The sequence below is a fragment of the Daktulosphaira vitifoliae genome, unplaced genomic scaffold (genome assembly GCF_025091365.1).
Source record: "Daktulosphaira vitifoliae isolate Bord-2020 unplaced genomic scaffold, ASM2509136v1 Scaffold_1, whole genome shotgun sequence".
Classification (NCBI taxonomy): domain Eukaryota; kingdom Metazoa; phylum Arthropoda; class Insecta; order Hemiptera; family Phylloxeridae; genus Daktulosphaira; species Daktulosphaira vitifoliae.
The window spans coordinates 23381885-23403029 of NW_026099572.1; the positions used below are offsets into that span (position 1 = coordinate 23381885).

Genomic DNA, 21145 nt, shown 5'->3' on the forward strand with positions numbered 1-21145 from the left:
TTTAATTATCGATGAGCATATCGCAAGGGCGATAAAGCAATGTTTTAAAAAGAACTACGGGCTCGCAAACATCGTAGAACCATCTAACAAACAAGTTATGGATGGCGGCGAAAAACACAAATATCACAAAAGCGGACTGATAATAACTCGGCGAGACACAAGAATCACGTACACTAGCATCCAAGGTAATAAGTCGCTCACACAACCGGAGGTGGTAGAGCGAAAGACGCTATCAGTCATAAAAATAAGATGTAGCAAAACGCCCTCTGGTAATGCGTATCCAACACACTTCTCAAGTCTCGCGCCTTAAGTAATCGTCAGTCGTAAAATTACCAATTATTTTTCATTTATAGTTCTTTGATCCTTGTTCATTATTAGTTTTTTTAACATTACCGATGTGGAATTTAGAATCCATTGTGTATTTTGCATTTTACGTCCACGATCTATGATTAATGTTTTAACATAATTAAATTTCACATGTCACCGATCTCCTCCGTCTTCAGATAAGTTTTTAATTTTATTCTCAATATGTTATATTTATCAGATTGTAATATTTGCATATAAGTCCGCCTTTTTCTTTACTTTCTAGTCTTTTATTGCAGAACTATAATATGTATTTTCGTATTTTTATATTCATTAAACAGGGTACCAATTTTTCATATCCTTCTTACATCCTAATTTTGTTTCTACAAATAGACAACATCTCACAAAGTAACGGACAATCACCTTTTAGTATTAAACAGTTGCATATTACTAAATGAATGTCTACTAACATTTATATGATTGGGTTGACACACTTCACCAAATATTCCTAGATACATGGTTATATTACGTACAAGTAGAATCATCCAGACAACACAGCTTACGGTGGTGTTGCAATCATCATCAAATCTACCCTGTCATTTTCACCACTACCAAACTTCACCTGTGATTACCTACAATCTTGTGCTGTCATAATTAAACTAAATAACATACCAATCACTATTGCCTCAAACTGCTGTCCTCCGAGACACAACATCTCAGCTTCTCAATTTAACGACTACTTCTCAACAATTAACTCCAATCTTATAATTGGTGGTGACATAAATGCGAAACGCCAAAACTGGGGGTGTCGCGCAACCAACCCGCGTGGTAATGTGCTCTACAATTTTACTAATGTTAAAAAATACTCGATATTGGCTCCACCGGGTCCCACATACTGGTCATATTCTATACGTAAAAAACCTGATATACTAGACATATTTATTAGTTAAGTGCCAAGTAACTTATAATGCATCCCGGAAAATATCTTAGATCAAAATTCCGACCATTCATCAGTTTTCTTAATAGTCAGTGCTTCCCCAACAGTTAAAATGACACCTTCTAAATTTTTTTCTCCTCTAACAGACCGTAACAAATTCCATAACTTAGTAGAACAAAAGATAAATCTAAATGTCATATTAAAAACATATGATGATATTGACAATGCTGTAGATAAACTCACTACTATCATCCAAACAGCAGCCTGGGAGTCACAGTCAAATTCAAATATTCCTCGATCTCCTGGAAACCTCTTATTCCCACAAAACATATGCTTGTTAATAGCTGAAAAAAGGAAAGCCAGAGCATGGTATCAAACCTCTCGCCTACCTTCTTATAAAATAATATACAATAAACTGGCCAATTTGCTTAAAAAATACCTTTCAAAATATAAATCAGATATCTTAGAACAAAAATTACCAAATATATCCTCCTCAGATGGCAGCATTTGGAAAGAAACAAATAAACTTCTTCGGTATAAGGCTAGCTAACCCCCCCACACAAAAATTGACACAACCATTGCTGTAACTGACGAAGACAAGGGCGAAGTTTTCCGTCAACACCTATCTAGAATATTTAAGCTACATCTTGATATCTTTAACCTCATTCTCAGCGCAGAAATAACTCAGTATCTTGACTCTCGCATGCCTCTTTATCTTCCCGAAAAAAGTTTTACACCAAACGAAATTAAATCTACAATAGAGAAATATTATCTTAAAAAATCAACTTAATCGACTTAATTATCACTGAAGTCGCTAGGTACCTACCGAAAAAAGCTATTCTATTTCTAACCCATTTATTTAATTCAATCTTACGTTTTTCATACTTACCACTCCTATGGAAATTCTCCAATATAATTTTAATACCCAAACCTGACAAACTACTGGACTTACCTTCATCATATAGGCCAATAAGCTTATTGCCATTTTTAGTAAAAGTCTTAGAAAGACTAATTCTAATAAGGATTTTACCTTATATCGACACAAATACGATCTTACCAAACTCTCAATTTGGATTTCGCTAAATGCATAGCACAATACATCAAGTACATAAGTTAGTTGACGCAATGTCATTTTCCCTAGACAAAAAATATTATTGTACTTGTGCTTTTCTTGATATAAGCCAAGCATTTGATAGGGTTTGTTATGAAAGCCTTCTCTTCAAATTAAAAAAAAATTTTTCCCCCTCTTTATACTTGCTGCTTAAGTCTTATCTAACTTACCGCCATTTCCAAATCCGGTTTGGATCTTCTGTCTTGGAAATTGAAAAAATTTTCGCTGGTATCCCTCAGGGTGGAATCCTCTCACCCCTTTTATTCAATATTTACACATCAGACCAGCCTGTCTCTCAAAATACTATAGTAGCTGATTACGCGGATGGCAAAGCCATAATCACAATTGATAAAAACCACCAAATTGCATCTTCGAACCTTCAAATTTATCTGAATTTAATGTCAGATTGATACTTGAAATGGCGAATTAAACCTAATCCAATTAAGTCAGTATATACAATATTCACTTTATGTTATTCCTTCTGTCCAAATGTCTCTTTAAATAATGTTCCTATTTCAATGTCTAATACAGTCAGATACCTAGGACTCAATTCGGATAAACGCCTTACTTGGAACGCACACATCCGTATCAAAAGACTTGCTTTAAATGCCCGACTCCGCAGTCTACGTCCCTTGCTTACAAATAATAAACACTCTAAACTAAAAGTTAAAGTTCTTATGTATAAAACACTATTAAAACCAATAAGTCTTCAATTGTGGGGTACTGCTAAAGTATATAATACCAATAAAATCCAACAGTTCCAGAATATTACCCTTAGAAAAATTACGGATGCTCTGCATTTTGTGTTCAACTATACCCTACATAAAGACCTCACAATAAAAACTGTGACAGAAGAAGCTGTAGATTTTTGCAAACGCTTTCATAATCGCCTAAAAACCCCACCAAAATCCATTGACAGAGAGCCACTACACTCAAACCATACCGGGAAACCCCGAGTGTCGTCTAAATAGGAACTGGTGTCGTGACTTATCATAGTAAAAAAAAAAAAACAACCAAATTCTAGACTCTAGACAGCGTTAATTCCAAGCCAAGTGTCACCAATGGGTGATTTCTTAATTGAAAATATTCATGCTACTATTATAATATCATATATAATTATTGTGCTATGTTGTAAAGATTGTGTATTTCAAATTGTAAATAAAAAAAAAAAATTTACATGGGTATGTAAGAGAAGCGAGGAATAGTACAGACCGACTATGTGACACGCGCTAGGAGTAAGTGTGAGAATTACGGAGTACGACACCCAATTTGTGCAAAATTAAATAATCTTATACTTCAGTTACTTTTCATCAATTTAATTTTTATCTGAATTGATCAATTGTTTATAATTATTTATACTAAAAAAAAGTTAGCTGTACTAAATTATTGCTGGATAAATTACTGTTGGCCAAACTGTATTAGCTAGTTCTCAGTAAAATTGAGATATAATCTAAAAATAGCTAAATTTGTCTTGACTCCCTTCTTACTAAATACGTATGTAGACATATGTTAAAAAGGAAGTTTGTATCATCATAACTATTTCTGTAGTTTATATTTTTTAGTAATTTATTAATCTTAAATACCTTTACAAAAAATATACTATATGAAAATATTATAAAAACGTTATAACAAATTTCATTACAAAAATATATTTTTAAATACATTTTAGTGTTAACAAAAGAAATATACTTTACAAGTAAGAAATTATTAAATACATTTTTTTAAACTACATATTTAAATAATATTACATTTTTAAAACACCTAATAGAATTATTATGAGAATTTCAGTATATATTTTATAATTCAGATTCCATATTTTAAGTTAATAATATTTCAATATTTTATATTTAATTTTTTATTTTTAATAAATACTTTCATAAAATTACTTACTTCTTGAGCGCAGTTTAAATATTTAGCTATGATGGTTTTGATGTTTTTTTTTATTGCTGCTCAGGAAAATTCTTATCTCTCATTTGATCAAATTTGATAGTCTATGCAACAAAAGGTCCCGATTTTTATCCAGTTGAACCTAATCATTTATAAAACCACTCAATTTAAGAAATGTTAAAAAATTTCTAAAAATTACGATACTGTAAAAATGACATTTAAAAAAGTATTTTCTCCATTTTTTAAATGCTATAATTTTAGCTTCGATGCGAAGCTGAGAAGGTATTAATTTTACCATGATGTGTTTTTTTTTTTTTATGTATGTGGCCACTTTTTCTGATCTCTCACTGGACCGATTTTTTTCAACAATACGTCAAAAAATTACAAATCGTATCTAGTTCAAGACATTATCCTTAAAAATTAAAAAAATTTTCCTCGTTCCCCGTAAATGGGGGAAATATCCAAAAAAATTTCAGAAAATTGTCATTTTTTTCACTATTTTTTCTTAAAACTACCATAACTTTTTCAAAAATAAACAAATCATGTTAATTTGTTTATTATACTAAAACCTTAGATATTTTCCTTTCATTTGATATCATTTTTTTAAAAATCTAACACTTAACCTGCTCATTGGGGGTGGTTTAAAATAGCAACTTTTTTACAAAAACTAACTTTTGAAAATGTTCCGAAAATACTGCGTCCTTTAAACATATGTCAAATTAAAGCTTATGTCATCTACTATAAAATTAGAAAAAAAAATTTGTCCAGACGATCTATCTTCTATGCGCAAATGGCTACCGTATTCAAAAATATTCTATTTTTGTATTAAAATTCTTGGTTTAGTATTTTATTTTATTTTAAAATATCTTATTAGATAAATACACTGACTTTCAAGAATATTTTATAATTTAATTGACATAGAACAAAGTTCATAATACATAAGAAATTAAACTTAATTAATATTTTGCATTTTTTTTGAGTTAGAATAAAATTTTCAAATCATTTGATATTTATCTCATTTAGATTCAATAACTTCAATAAATATAAAGGATCCTTCACTATAGTCTCCCCTCGTGAGAAGAAATTTATATTCATGTTAATATTATTTTATTATGTGGTTCTTTTTGTGGCTATGATTTACTATATCAACTCTCACTAGACCTACTATTTCAAAGATACGTCAAATGATTACAATTCGTATTTAGTTTTAGTTATTACTCTTCAAAATCGAAAAAATATTCCTTATTCAAATAATAAGTAGCTTAACCAGATTTTTGCATACAAACAATTAAAATAGTTAATTTCTAATATTCTTAAAGTATTCATTGTCGAATTAGATTTGATATGATAAAAGTATTCAACTACAAAAGTAAATCATTTTAATTTGTAATTTATTCATTTTTTAACTCTATTTGTGTGTGCTACTACCAGTCTATAATTTTTTTGTAACATGTTGCTATATAAATAATAAATTTAAAAAAAAATGATTTTTAGTTTCAACTGAATTTAACGATAGATTTTTACAATTATAATCAAATTTTATAATTTGCTCAATTCAATAAATCTCTTTAACATCTTTTTTTTTATTGATTTTTTTAGATATATAATCATTAAAATTAATTAAATTCTAAATATTTCCACTGTAGAATCTTTTTAAAGGCCAAAAATTAATTAGAAATCAATTTCTTAGAATTAAACTCTATATACAGATTTGCATCAAAGCGTTTCTTATGTTAGTGATTTTAATCACTGTCAGTTAAAATCTACACTGGACCCAACTATGCAACGTCTCCACTATGCCTCGACCATACTGTGCTGGGTTTTTAAAATGGCTCATACTAATTAAATTATTTCGAAATAATTTCCATTTTAATTTTTACAAAAAATAATTTTATTTTCAGTTTTAGAATAGCTTCTTATCTTCCCATAGAAGCTAAAAGTTAATGAGATAATGGTTGATCTGTTATTTAAAAAAACAATATAAGTTAAAAATTCATCATCATTTCCTTAGGCATTATCTCATCTATTTGTAGCTGATTCTACCTTACAAATGATTTAACAGGGTTTTTACATTAGCTGTCATCTGCCCCAATTTTATTATGGCTAAGTGTGTGTCACTGTTATTGTTCATGTATAGTCACCTATCAGGGAACCAACAGCGAAAGCATAACCGGACATCAGCACTAAAGCAACGAATGAATTATCCACTGCACCCTTTTAAATTAAGTTAAAAGTTAAGTTGGTAAAATTACACTAATTAAAGGGACAGTTAGTAGCAGAAGGCTTATAAAAATATCATAGGCATAAGATGGACAAATTTTTGTAGCTAAATGTAATTTTTCTCTCTCTAAATTTTATTTATAAAACAATACTTATAATTAAGCAAATATTTTTGAACTATTAAAAAAAAATGTGTTTTATCTACTTTTACATATATAACGAAGTATACCATATATAAATGTTAATACCATTGGTGTCTAGATGGCATCACTTCCAGGGTCTAGAGGTACATAGTGGAATCAAGTATTATAAGAAGGGAAAATTAAGTCAGTCGTGAGTCGGCTAAGACGTGTCTCTATGTACATTTTTTATTTTATATATGTATTCTGTTTTATATAATGTTTTTGTATTGTGTGAATATTTTTCACAGAGTTTTCGTGTGTAATTATATATATATGTGTTATTTTTGTTTGTTAACATTTAACAGAGCTATTTTGTATTAATTTAAATATATATATAAATTAAATAATAGTATTGCGTCTTCGCTCTGTTCCTGTGGTTGCTTGTTGTATTTCCCACATAAATATATGCTATATAGTCGTTAAATGAGCAAAAGAGTAATATGTTAAAATAAATTCAATGTAAAATCTTAATTTCTGCAGTAAGTTTATAAATAACTAAACTTAACTTTAACTTATGGACTTGTTTAAATCCGCCCTTGATATTCTTAGACAATAACTGAATTTAATTATAATTTTATTTGTAATTGTTTCTATAAAATTTAGACATTATATTGGAAGTACTAAAACGAAATGGTAAAGTGTACTAATTAATAAATAAAAAATCATAATGTTATTTTTAATTAACTTCAATCTAAACATCGTGCTTATGACAAAACCGCGTAACTAAACATTTTGAGATTTTATTTTTTGGAGAAATACATAATTTAATATAATATTAACACAAATTTAGAGTTGCTTTCGAATAAAAATTTTCTATTTTGTCTTGAGATAATAAAATATTTAAAATTCTATTTATATTGTTAGTAAAACGAAAAGAGTGATTTGTTTCTTCTTCTTATTTTAGGAAATCGAGTTACATGATTTTGCCAAAGTTTCGATGACGGTTAATGATTACTTGTAAAATAATTAAATAATGAGTTGGTTTTTATTTTTAATTATTTTTTTTTTAATTTTTTTTACAAAATTTGTACTTTATATTTTTCGTACACAGATTTGTTAGTCCGAGGTAACAAAAACCTACACCTAATTACGTTGCTATGTTACGTTGCAACTAAACCCAACCCACCTTAAAAAAACTAAATTTAATAGTCATAGAATTTGAATTAATCATCTCTAAATATTTCATGAGTAAGTAATTACCTTCTCTAAATACCTCCTTACTCTTTACAAGTAGAATCATTGCTAGAATATTATAATTTATCTCACATTTAACATTCTACTCGACAATTACTAAAAATTAATAAAAGTCATAATAATTAAAGTATTAAATTAAATAAAACCTCATACTATTTATTTAACTTTTATTTATTGTGATATATACATGCTAAATTCAATTTTTTTAAGTCTAACCACTTATTAGCCAATATTATTAGGAATAGTATCAACGTTTGCACGACCCGTGATTACTCTAACTAGTCTACTTAATATACCAGACTTAATAGTACCCATTGTTACCCTTGTGTGCACGTTAATATTGGCCAATAACTAAAAACAATAAATACTAATTTTAGAACTAATACAAGTTAAGACATAAGAAGAAGAATTACTAGTGGCACCAATCACCTACAATATTTCATAGTATAAATATTTGGTGCTACTTAGTTATATAATGATTTAATAATATAGTCTTCTTTATTTTATAAATAGCGTGGATAAATACTACTTAACTTCTTCACCTTGACTATAATACTAATAATTTTTGATTAAATACTAGATTTGTTCTATAATCCATGAAAACCCATAAGAACTATAATTTATTACACTGTTATAAAATACTCATCATTTAATAAAAAATTGGGTTGTGAACTTAATAATAATGTGACATATATATATATTGTATAAGTCTTATGATATAATATTTGTACAATATTATAAATAATAATCATATTTTAAATAATTGTAATTTAGTAAATCATTATTTATTTTTTAATCAGAATTCGGTAGTTTGAATTTATTTGTAACATTTATGTGTGAAAATATGGATAACACGTTGGGTAAGAAAAAACTAAATCAAATCTGACATGGGTAGACTCTATGGTATTTTAACTTACTTTATAGATTATTTCATAACAAAAGTTTTAGATTATATTTTTTATCTGTTTTATATATACGTATAATTATAATTGTGAAAAATTACAACTTTCATGTTACTATGAACACTATTATTTAGTTTACTACTTTTAAAAATTTTAAATTGATCCAAAAATCTTAAAAAAAATGATTAAATATTCATAAGCAGAGAGTGTATGTTTCCTACACAAAAGTAAAATTATTGTAATCATTCAATGTAAATCTAAAACGTAAAAGGATTAATCATTATAGAAGATTTTTTGAAAAAATTGTTATTGAATAATGGTTTCTTATAACAAATATATTGGAAAATTGTATTTTATACACTTAAAATTGAAAGATCTCGGATTTAATTTTTTTTTATCTTTTGATCCCTTTAGCACAATACCCTCATATACAGTTTTTATAAATAAAGCAATTTTTTTTAATATTGTTAACTGTCTATACTGTAATGATAATTACTCAATATTTCATTTCAGAGCAATTAAAAATTTACTTTGTTCCACCAAGTGAGTAATTAACGTGACTAAAATTAATGATTCAGTTATTGAATACCCTCCAATAGGTTGTCATTATCGGAATCATTTAAAATTATGTTTATTTGATGCACAACTTAAAAACTGCATTTCACCTACTTTTTAATTGATTTTTTCGAAATATTACTAGGCGATGACATAACTGGTGTATTAGTTCGAGAAAGAATAATTCGCTTATTTCTTATTAAATATCATGGTAAGTATATTTTCTTTAGAAATTTATTTTTTTATTTTTACAAAAATGTAATTTATTATTAAAGTTATTAAATTATTTTGAATCACAAATTTAAATTATGTTTCACCACTAGTTATCGTGGTTAGTCTGTATGAATAAACATTAGGAAAAGAAAAGTCTCACTTTAAAATGAAAATTCCTCTCGTTTAATTCATAACCCGACATAATATTGCCATAGTATTTATTATTAAATTATTAATATTTATTATTAAACCCAACCCAACCTTTGTAGTTACCAATTCGTTCACGTTTTTAGCATTTCAACACATTCACATATTTCACTACTCACTTTCATTATTCACCATTCATCTACTCTATTTTACAGCTAATTATTTAATTGTTTGTTTTATATTTGTATTATTTTTTTCATAGCCCATTAAGTCTACCATTTTAGTAATATGGGCACCCCTTAATTTTAATTTTCTTATAGTAGAATTTTTATATATTTGTTTTATGATCAATTTAATTATTGTCTAATGTCGTAACACAGCAAAAATGATAAAAAAAGGTAAAAGTATAAAATGTGTAACTATGTGTACGAAGATGAATATGAGGAGGTGGTGCCTGCTGTCTAGGTATTCACGTGCGTGTTGTCGTACAGCAGTCACCGTGCTCGGCTGACACTCCGGGTTAGCTGTGGGTGTCGAAAGGCTGTTGTTATAGGAAGGGAGAATAAGAGTAACACCTAGGTATGAGGTGTAGACGAAGTGCAAGACACAAATACATGGGGTATAGGAGAGGACAATGAAGTACGAGGTGCAGACGAAGTGCAAGACACAAATACTTGGGGTATAGGAGAGGACAATGAAGTACGAGGTACAGACGAAGTGCAAGACACAAGTACTTTAGTTAATTGGAGAGAATAATGAAGTACGAGGTGCAGACGAAGTGCAGACGAAGTGCAAGACACAAGTACTTCAAAGAAAGAACGGGGTAGCCGAGTATAAGGTGCAGACGAAGTGCAAGACACAAATACTGGGCGTACCAGATAAGGAGTATAACAAAGTACGAGGTGCAGACGAAGTGCAAGACACAAGTACTTTAGTTATTAGGAGAGGATAATGAAGTACGAGGTGTTGAAGAAGCGCAAGACACAAGTACTCTGAAATGTCGAGGAAAAGAGTATATAGGTTAGAAAAGGAATAAACAATGACTTTATTTTAAACAGTAAGCCGGACAGCGACAACCGAGTACTGAGACTGATGAATGACACAAGGCACTGGAGTCGACTGACCACGATGGTCAGGTCTATTGGGTTTTTATAATAATTAGAACTATTGCCAATTTGGCAATAAATATTATTTGTTAATTCATCAGTCTCAGGCAGCGGATGTGCTGTCTGTATTTTATTAAAATAATTCTCACGATTATGAAAACGTGACACCATCACACTAAAAATCATATAATTTAGGATAAATTTGAACAAATCATATTGAAGTTTGGCAAATTTACTTCCTAATACTTGACCCGACATAATATTGCTGAATATTTATTCATAGTATTTAATATTTAATGCTTAACACATATTTTTATAAAATTGTTTATAAATATTATCAGAGCTGTAGTATATTTCTATTTCTATTATTATTACCTTATAATTGGTTTGAGTTGTTTGAAATCCAAAAAGTCAGTCTTTTTTAACTAGTAAAAATTGATTTCAGTAAGTAATAATATACGAATGAAAGAACCTGAAGAATGGATTAAATATACCAGTAAGATTTATTTATTGAATTTAAAAAATGAGTTCTGTGATATAAGTATTTAATTGTATCTTTATAGCATTGATTATTCTGCACAAATATACAATCCATAAATTCGATAAAAAAAATATACAGATGCTATTAACAATGTTTTGACAAATCTACTAACTTTCGATTCAATGAATACTTTACGTTACTTTTTTTTTTATTAATTTTTACGGGTTTGGACTATGTTAAAAGTATATTATTTTCGTTATTTATCTCTAATAAAAAAAAAAAATTAATCTAATTTTATATTTGTCTTATTAGAGCAAATTAATAATTCGCAAATTTGATGTTACATACGAAGCTTGTTCTAAAAAAAAAAGATATTTTTATATAAAAAGAAATAGTAAAAAATTTTATGTTTTTCTTATTATGTTAATTAATAATTTTATATTAGATATAAATCTTGATATTTACAATGATTTAAGGGTAGATATCCAGTGGCAGAATACAAGTTAAATAGTTTTTTTTTAATATTTGAGATCGTCTCTGCACTATTGCATTTTGAATTCTAAAATTTAAAATATTTGTATTGGGGATATATTCTATACATACTAAAGTATTATATTAAGTATAATTCATTTTTATGAATTAATTCCTATATAAAAAATTATCAAAATTATGAAAACGAAAAACTAATAAAAAAAATTCCATTACTTTTATTCAATCAACACATCATTATACGTCCTACTCTGAAAAAAATTGAATTTTTTCGTACTAGACATATATTAATAAATTATTAAATACTTTCTATAAATACTACATATAGATAGTATTTATTGATTTATTAATGCCATTCCATTTATCAAAATCCTCTATGTAACCATGAAAACGTTTACTTGAGTCAATTTTTCCAATGATAGTTATAATTTGTTCAATAAACGTTATATAAAATTTGATTATAATTGTAACTATGGCCGCTTTTATTGTGCAAATTATTAAGCGTTTAACCATTCATGTATTATATTTTATCTAATATACAATTCACAAAAAAAAAAAACGTATTTATAATTTATATTTAAAATTTTTAAAAATAAAATTCATGCGCCACTTAAAAATTTAATTTAATTTTAAAAACAACCTCAACACCCATAAAAGGGTTCAAATTGAAATCAAATTTAGATTCAATATAATGAAAACAAATATTAATCAAATGTATGTGGTATTCGAATATAATATTCAAAATATGATTTTTGGCCACTGTGAAATGTAGTGAATTATTTGGAATTGTTTTGAAAGATAGTTTGGAGATTGTAGGACTGTGGTTAGTAGAAAGCTTACAATAGAATCTTAGGTAGAGTTTAGATACTACTTTATTGACTGTTTTCTGTTTTTCCGGTTAAAAAAATATGAATTTAATTTTTAAAAAAAATTATTTAATTTAAACAAATTATAACTGTAAATTAATCATTAAAATATTGTGTTTAACATTTGAGTGTTATTTATGTTCAATAATTGAACATAAATTATGTAGAAAGAGCTTGACGTCATTAAAAGTTATTTAATTTAGCTAAGGAAAGATTAAAAGAACTTCTGTATTCATATTTTAATAAATTAATTAACATTATATTAAAGATTACAAAAACTTTATTTGCCCTATTTATGAATAGGTGTAAGACCAACTTTGCTCAAAGAATATCAACGCCGGTATTTTATAATGAAAAAAATTTACAATATTTCAAGAAACGAAATCATAGGATTAACAGATAACACTTTAATAAATCGTTACTGGTATGATTGGCAAAAAAATAATTAAAATTCTATTTGTAATATTCAATAGATAAATAAAATGAATCAATAATTATATTACTAAATTTTGCCATATAAATATATATATATATATATGTATTTTTCGTCAATCCTTAAAATTATCTATTTATTGAAATTTTATAATTATAAATTGAAAAAAGAGTTACACTAAAGTCGACTAGTTGTGCACCGCACTAGTTTTCCATCTTGCCAAAAGCCTGCTTTCTCTTACTAGAGGAGTGGGTGAGAGGAGTCACCTGCTCATCAAATAACTGTACGACCATTAAATGATGCGTAGACAATAATTAAATAGATAACAAAACAAATATATAAAGTTCTTCTATAAGTATTTTTAATTAAGGGGCGTAGACGGGTGTCAATATTACTAAAATGGCAGACTTAATCAGCTATGAACAAAATAGTAAAAATATAAAACAAACAATTATAGACTTCGCTGTAAAGTATAGTAAATGAATGACAATGAGTGGTGAAATGTATGAATGAGTTGAAATGCTAAAAACGTGAACGGATTTGTGACTACAAGAATAGTCGCTTTGAAGTAAATACTTAGGTATTACTAATGTTTTGTTAAAGTTGTTTAATCAATCGATGAAGATTCAACAGTAGCCAGAGAAAAACAGTACGTAAAAGAAATAACAAAAATATGGCGCACTGTGGTCGAATAATAGCACACAAAAGATAAGACACTTGCTGTGAAAACTAAAGTCTTACAATATATCCCGTTGATGAATGACGGTAAACTATATAGGCTGATAGTTGGAGCGTAGGCTGTTGATTTGTAGTGCTGGGTGAGCGAGAGGTTAGATAAACAAAGACGCTAGATATCAGCTGTCCAGTGAAATGAAGTACTCAGCGGAGTTTGTGACAACTGGTGCTCTAAGTCTTTTTTAGGTGCTCTCTAACAAGGAATGAATTTTTTTTTTTATGTTTTATTTTATCTTAAACCCTTGTGATTAAAAAATTAGAAATATAAAATATTAAATAAAAAGGTAAGGACAGTGGAGTCGCTGCACAGTGTGGATTTGGCATATTCGAGACAAGAATTGATGATATCTGACAGTGATAAAAATAACTATCATAAGAAACGCTTCACCTCCATCAACATTTTAAAATTTCTATAATTTTTTTCAAATAAAAGAACTTGCAAAATGTAGACCCAAATACATTAATAACATAATACACGTATAAATAATTTATAAATTGTATACATTATCTAATATTTAGAATTTGTTAATTACACATATATATACACATCTTACCTTCAACAAGTTTAATATTTTAAGGTTAATTTTTTTAAATCAAATATTGAGATATACATTGTTATTAAGTTTGATTTGTATTACTAATAATAGTTCTGGGTTTGAAAACATTGTAAGTACAAAGTCAATAGACTTATCATCAAGGATGATCCGATTGTGTCCGGTTGTCTGTACGCATTAGACAAACCGATATCTTCAGCTCATCTTGGTCACCCTTTGATTACCCTCCTACTATGCTCCAGAGCGGTTGACTTTTTAATTATAACTTGACATTATTTATCCAGGCTATTCTTTTCGATTAATTTTTATTTAGTTAATCCCATTCATCCAGACAAAAATATTCTGATGAGGAATCGGAGCTAAAACTGCTCGACGGAACATGACAATATCTAATTGGTTCATTCTTTGCATATCTTTTTCATCTATCGTCGGTTATTTTATAATTTTAACCATTAGCATCATCGGCTATAAAAATTTAAAAATCTTGTACTAAGGTTATATATATATATATTCAAAGGCGTAAAGCATTTGAGTAAATGTATTTGAATAAAAGTATTCAAATACTTTCATTGGTATTGAATAGTATTTTTAAATACATTTAATAAAAAGTATCTGAGTAGTATTTTAAATACAATTATTTAGTATTTAATACTGTTTAATATTCAGTACTATTAATATACTTTTTTTTTTTTAATTTGCTAACCGTAACACAGCAAACAAATTAAACTCAGTCAAAATGAAAATTGAGAATAATTCTCTGTTATTTTATATGTTACATTATAGTATAACATAATTATTGTGCTTATCTAAATGCTATTATGTATACATCTATTTTTAATACATCAGTTGAACCTACAATAGCCTATTTCAGGTTCAAATGATTTACTCTATTGTCAATAAGACATACTTTACACGTGTACTAATATTTATTTTTTTCACCGATTAGTTTCCAATAATTAATTTTATTTACCTCTAACAAAAAATATCGAAAATAATAAATGAGTTCTCTTAATTTAAGAGTACTCCATATTTGACTCAAATTACCCTCTTGGTAATTATTTAGGTGGGACCTTTTGCTCTTAGTTAAAATAAAAACATTATTATTATTTTTTAATTGTATTCTTAGTATTTGAAATACTTTTGTAAAGTAATTGAGTATTACTCAAATACTTTTGTATGAAAAGTATTCAAATAGTATTTTAAATACATTTTTTTTTAAATATTTGAATATTATTTAAAATACTTTTTAAAAGTATTTTTTACAACTATGTTTATTTTTAAGAATGTCTTATTGACTACTTTTTAAACTTTTTTAACTGGGTTGTTAGACCATAATTCTTTATTTTTAAGAAGTGTTTAAAATGAGATTTATTAATATTCATTTCATATTCACTTCATAAGTATAACAAAAAAAAGTATATAAACATAGCAAAAATATGTATTTGAATGCGAAAGGGCTTGCGACATGACTATATGAATTTACATGTTTAAATTTTTTATAAATTCATTGGAATACATATTAATATTTAATCATTTAGAAAACATGGATTTTTAGGAAATTATTTTTGAATTTTTATATTACTTACATTTGCACTAAACTCAATTCTTAATTATTAAAAAGGTAACCTTTAATTTAATACCCCCTTTGATTTTATCCATTAAGTTCATTGATAGAGCTGGTCTATCAAATTTACCTTTGTTTTTAATATTATTATCCGCTTTTAGAAGCGTTGATAAAGTTTGGGGAATTGGCGGAGCTGAAGGTATAAAATCTGGAAAATTTTTATATTTAGATAACATAAATAGTGACTTTTTATGTGTATATAAAAGTACTATCAAAGGGTTCATTTATTGAAGATTTTTTTCATCTATAATTGGTTTTTCTAATACTTTAACCACTGGCTTTACCGGCTATATAAAATTAAAAAATCAAATACATGTACTAATGTTTTATATATTTAGAAATATTTTGATTCAAGTATAATTAATATCGGTGAAATCATCTCATCTAACTTGATTTGTAATTCAAAATATTTTAATATTAGGATGTGTTAAAATATAATTCATTAATATATGATCTACTTCATAAGTACGAAAAAAACATTTAAAACTTTAAAAAAATGTAACTATAATCACTATATAGGGAAAATTCGACTTATAGAAAATTATATTGCTTTATTAAGCTATAATATAGAATTTGCACCATACTTAATTATTAATTGTTAAACATTTTACCCTCAATTGAACACCGCGTTTGATTTCATCCAAACTTAACCTTGGTTTTTAATATTATTATCCGCTTTTAGAAGAGTTGGTAGAACTTGGAAAAGTGACGGAGCTGGAGGAATAAGATCTATCAAATTTTCATATTTTAAAACATACAGAGTGACTTATTATAATAAAATTAATCTAGTACTTAAATTTATCAATATATACAAACATTTTCTTATTGTTTTTTTCTATAAAATTTCAAAATATAGATTTATCATTAATGTGCCGTAAGTCCTTCAACTCGGTTAGTCTTTTGTTCATATATATTTCCTCTTCCTTAAGTTTTTCTGGATCACTATTATTGTTTATCAAATAATCGGTAGATTCCCTTAAAAAATTCTGAACGATTCCTTGGATAAATTTGGACATTAAATCTTGAATTTGATCTATTAAATATAATTTTGGTATAAATTCTGGATACTTTAAAACAATTAATAATATGTGTAGCCAGGGGTACATTTCCTTATTTTTTAAACTGAGTTATTATATATCTTTATAGAATAATAATTTAAAATATGAATAACTACTTTGAATGGTATTTTTCAATTTTGGGTTATTTAAAATTTCACGTTTTATTGATTTCTTTAAGTCGGTTATTTTGTCGGGCATAGTTTTTGTCCACTGTCGCGTTTTACTAGTACTATACCATTTATTATAAAACACTGGTTAGATTCTTCTGGATGGATAAAGTCTTGAATCGAATCTATAAAATGAGATATAGTTATAAAATATGGACTTTTAATAAGTCCATATTTTAAAACATATTAAAACATCTAAAAAATATAATAGTAGAGAAGTGTAAGAGGTCATAATAAATTAAATATAATAGAATATAAAGTATTTAAAGCCACTAATAATCAACAAGATTCATGTATATTAAGTCGAATTGACAAATCACAATGCATTTATATTAAGGGGTAATATCCACCAAATGCTCAAAAAATCAAGGCTTTTTTCATGATTTTTTTAAAAGGACATTTGAGATGTAAGGTATATAAATAATATACCATTGGATTAAGCAACTCTTGGAGAATAGAAAAATATGTTTTATTGTTATTTTTTTTATAAAATGGCGGCTGTGCAGCGATTGCCGTGAACTGCTTTTTTAAAAAGTTCTTCCGCGGCGAGCAGTAGAAGTCGTGCCCAACTCCACCTATAACAAAAGAAAAATTTTTTTCATTATCTACACGAGTGTCGCTAGTGAAGTACACATGATTATATTTTTAGAATTTTTTTTCGCAAAATGGCGACGGTTTGAAAAATTTTTTTTTTTTTCGACAATAAAAATCGACTATAATTGTTTATAACTTTTTTTGTTGTTAACCAATCGCTAAAATCGTGTGTACTTCACTAGATAATCTACAGAAGAAGCTACAGTTAAAATTTCAAGTCAATCGGATGTAAACTTTTTCAGTTCTACTGCTCGCCGATTTTGATAACATGGTTTTGAGAAAAACGCGTTTAAAGTTTCAAAATGCTATAAATCTTAAGAATCGCAATAATATAGTCCTTAATAATTTTTTTACCTTCAGTCAGCTATCCCTGCGCCGTAAAGTTGTCCTTCCTGGTCCTTATTTTCCTCTTCTTCCTTTTTTTTGTCTGATGTAAGGCTGCTCCTAGCCTCTTTCGCGATATCGGACATACGATGATCAGAGACTTTGACGCGATTGGCGTCCGATCCTACGCAAAACTCGTACATGTTCGGTCCAACGGTTAACCCAAGAGCATCATAAACGACAAACATACCGGATAAACCTTCGTTGAAAATAATAACGGCTACATCAGTCGCAATATCAACTATAATCTTATCGCTAGATATCGTTTTTGGAGCAATTGACTAAAAACACTAAAATTGACAAAAAACACTACAGCATTGAAATACTCGTTACTATTTTGAGAATACGCACCCAAGCAGCGTGACTGAAGGTTGTCGGAGCTGAGTTCTTTATACATGGGTTGTATCGCCTTGAAAACATCCTCATGCATTGGACTCTTGTGCTCGTATGTTGCAAGAGTACCAAGCGCTTTACTGTGCTGTCAAGAACACCAAGAACACTCTCTTTGTGCGAAGGGTACACCTCCTCGTACTCAGCAGTACCTTCTTTTTTTTTGCCAATATTCACACACTTTACAGTACTTTGATTTTACACACACATCTAATACCTTGCCAGTGTGCCAACCAATTAAAGTAACTAATCCAAACAAAGATGAAAACCCCCTCTTACGCCAAGATCCATTGCCTGACACCGTAAGACCGCCTTCTTCACCTCGTTCAATAGAACGTTCTTTCTCTTCAATAGCTGATTTTTTCATAGAAATAATTTTAACAGATGAAGTAGCAGTGCCAATATTGGAAATGATCATACTGTAAGTTGTTTGAAAAATAGGCTTTGCGAGATCCATCATCGCACAGAACTTTTTTATACCGTTGATGTCTATGCCAATGATGCGCATAGCAAAAATAATACGGCAATTGATCTCATAAGCACGATCATGTATTAGAGGACAGTTAAAAATATCGGCATCACCGCAGTTCGAACAAGACACAACAATCTTGAAGCCTAGTCCACGCTTGCTCGACTGTGAAAACCGCACATCACTATTACATTTTTTACATACTAATAATTCAGAAAGAGCAGTAAATACAGCGAAAAAAAATGTATGAAACAGTAGCCGAAATCCCTATCAACATCGCAATCACGATTTAAATCAGAAGTTTTTAATTTTCTCGCCTTATTTCGAATAGCCTTCGAAGCATAGCGGTTAGGCGGGTATCGGTTACTAATTTTACTCCGGGTTGTTCTGGTACTTCTTGTTTTACTGCCTTTGTGGCCACTGTACAACTTGTTACTCATAATTAAGTACTTTTGAATATAAGTCACAGTTAAAAAGTATAGCAAAACTCAAACTAAGAACGTACACAACTAGAACGGCTGATCGACTAAACAAAGGGAAATTGTGAGTAAACACGTGCTGTACAGACGCTGTAACGATCGAAATTCTATACTTCATATTCAAAAAAAGATATCGATCATAGGTAACTTCTACTAATTTACAAAGCCGCGAAATTAAAAAAAAAACGAGCATCGCTAAAATAAGCGAAAAATGTGATTTTGGAGCATAAAAGTTGTTTGGAAAAAATTGATTTAAACGAATTTTGAGTTTAGATCAGTACTTGGGCGTTGAAGATTTTGATTCTAGGATAGTTTTAGCATGATTTAAGCCAATAAAAAAAAAAATGAAAAAAAAAAAAATTTGGTGGATATTACCCCTTAAGAGGATTAACGTATTCTTTTTTCAGAAAATTTGTTTGAGTTTTTATTATATCTTATAATAAATTTAAACGGACTAAGTGTTTTTGGAAAATTACAAAAATATTGTTTAAATGCATAAATTTACAAACTGTGTGTGCAATGCCGGCTATATTTTCTTTAGTATCGGCAATTTGCGATTTTGTAACCTTTTTGTTTGTTTAATCAATACGATTGACCATATGTATTTTTGGGCATGCCTTAGCGGAAGGAAGGAAAATATAAAATTGTGGAAATTGAGCCTTACAAAATACTATAGATAGAAAGAAAAACAACATATATATATATTCACAATATGATATTTCCGTTATGATAGAAACATAATAAACAAACAAGACCCAAATGATAAATAGAATTAGCTAAAATTAATAACGAAAATAATAACATACATCTCCTGCTTATAACTAATACATATTCTGTGGACTGTAAATCCGTAAAATAACAATAAAAAAAACCCAGCACAGGGGGGTAGCGGCACAGTGGGGATGTTGCATAGTTGGGTCCAGTATAGATTTAATCTGACAGTGATTAAAATCACTATAAAAAAAAAACGCTTCGATGCAAATCTTTAGATAGTGTTTAATTTTAAAAAATTGGTGGATTATTCCAAAAGCTTCATAAACTGCTAGTTCCTTATTAATATCCTGATTAAGATAAAGTATGTCGAATAAAAAAGGGATTATTAAAAAATAGTATTTCCTATAAAAAAATTAATTTGATGAATACACTTTTCAATAAGTTATAGCATTATAAAGTTAAAAATGTAAAAAATAAAATTGAGAATTTTCACACAATAATAGCATTTGGTAGCCATTTTCACCNGTTAAAAATCATATTAACTTTGATGTCTGCTCTCATCGTGAAGACAAAATAAAGTCCGAAATTTGTTTTTTAAAATAATAAATTAGATTACATTAGCTTTAATTTAATATATATAAAAAAGTGTCAGACTTTCCGGAACACTTTCAAAATTTAAGTTGAAAAAGTCAATTTTTTGTGAAAAAGTTGTCATTTTGAATCCCCCCCTGTAGGCAGGTAAAAAGTCAGATTTATAAAAAAAATATATCAAATGATAGGTAAAAACATCATGCATCTACAAAAAAAAAGAATTATATTGATCCATACATCTTTCAAAAAGTTATAGCATTATAAAGTTAAAAATATAAAAAAGAATTTTTTTACAAAAATCGTATTTTTTTTTTTANTAAAAAAGAATTTTTTTTATAAAAATTGTATTTTTTTTATTAA

General features: G+C 27.9%; 1 protein-coding gene and 3 long non-coding RNA genes across 13 annotated transcripts in view; 2 read left to right on the plus strand and 2 right to left on the minus strand.

Annotated features, from left to right (window-relative positions):
* Positions 1-13104, plus strand: part of LOC126896160 (uncharacterized) — a 60389-nt gene extending 47285 nt beyond the window's left edge. For 4 of the 9 annotated variants that reach the window (XM_050668674.1, XM_050668677.1, XM_050668683.1 and 1 more), the window contains 8 exons: positions 4021-4047; positions 7244-7273; positions 7692-7706; positions 8635-8694; positions 9250-9279; positions 9437-9502; positions 11203-11253; positions 12897-13104. In XM_050668674.1, coding sequence (XP_050524631.1) covers positions 4021-4047; positions 7244-7273; positions 7692-7706; positions 8635-8694; positions 9250-9279; positions 9437-9502; positions 11203-11253; positions 12897-13042 — 425 coding nt within the window. In that variant the 3' untranslated portion in view covers positions 13043-13104. The remainder of the gene's footprint in view (positions 1-4020; positions 4048-7243; positions 7274-7691; positions 7707-8634; positions 8695-9249; positions 9280-9436; positions 9503-11202; positions 11254-12896) is intronic. The other 5 variants (XM_050668676.1, XM_050668682.1, XM_050668675.1 and 2 more) reach the window with 4 other exon arrangements.
* LOC126896181 (uncharacterized) overlaps positions 1-21145 on the minus strand; it is a 70586-nt gene that overhangs the window by 46026 nt on the left and 3415 nt on the right. The window lies entirely within an intron of this gene.
* On the plus strand, positions 9509-11162 carry LOC126896177 (uncharacterized). Its single transcript, XR_007701788.1, has 3 exons — positions 9509-10237; positions 10298-10357; positions 10490-11162. It is a non-coding gene; the product is annotated as an uncharacterized LOC126896177 (long non-coding RNA).
* On the minus strand, positions 14503-20666 carry LOC126896176 (uncharacterized). Of its 2 annotated transcripts, XR_007701786.1 has the most exons (7): positions 18494-20666; positions 18113-18432; positions 17594-17739; positions 17114-17289; positions 16756-16972; positions 16551-16668; positions 14503-14780 (listed from the first exon to the last, which is right to left on the minus strand). It is a non-coding gene; the product is annotated as an uncharacterized LOC126896176 (long non-coding RNA). The 2 variants fall into 2 exon arrangements; XR_007701787.1 differs by lacking the exon at positions 14503-14780 and having other exon boundaries at positions 16478-16668; positions 18494-20663.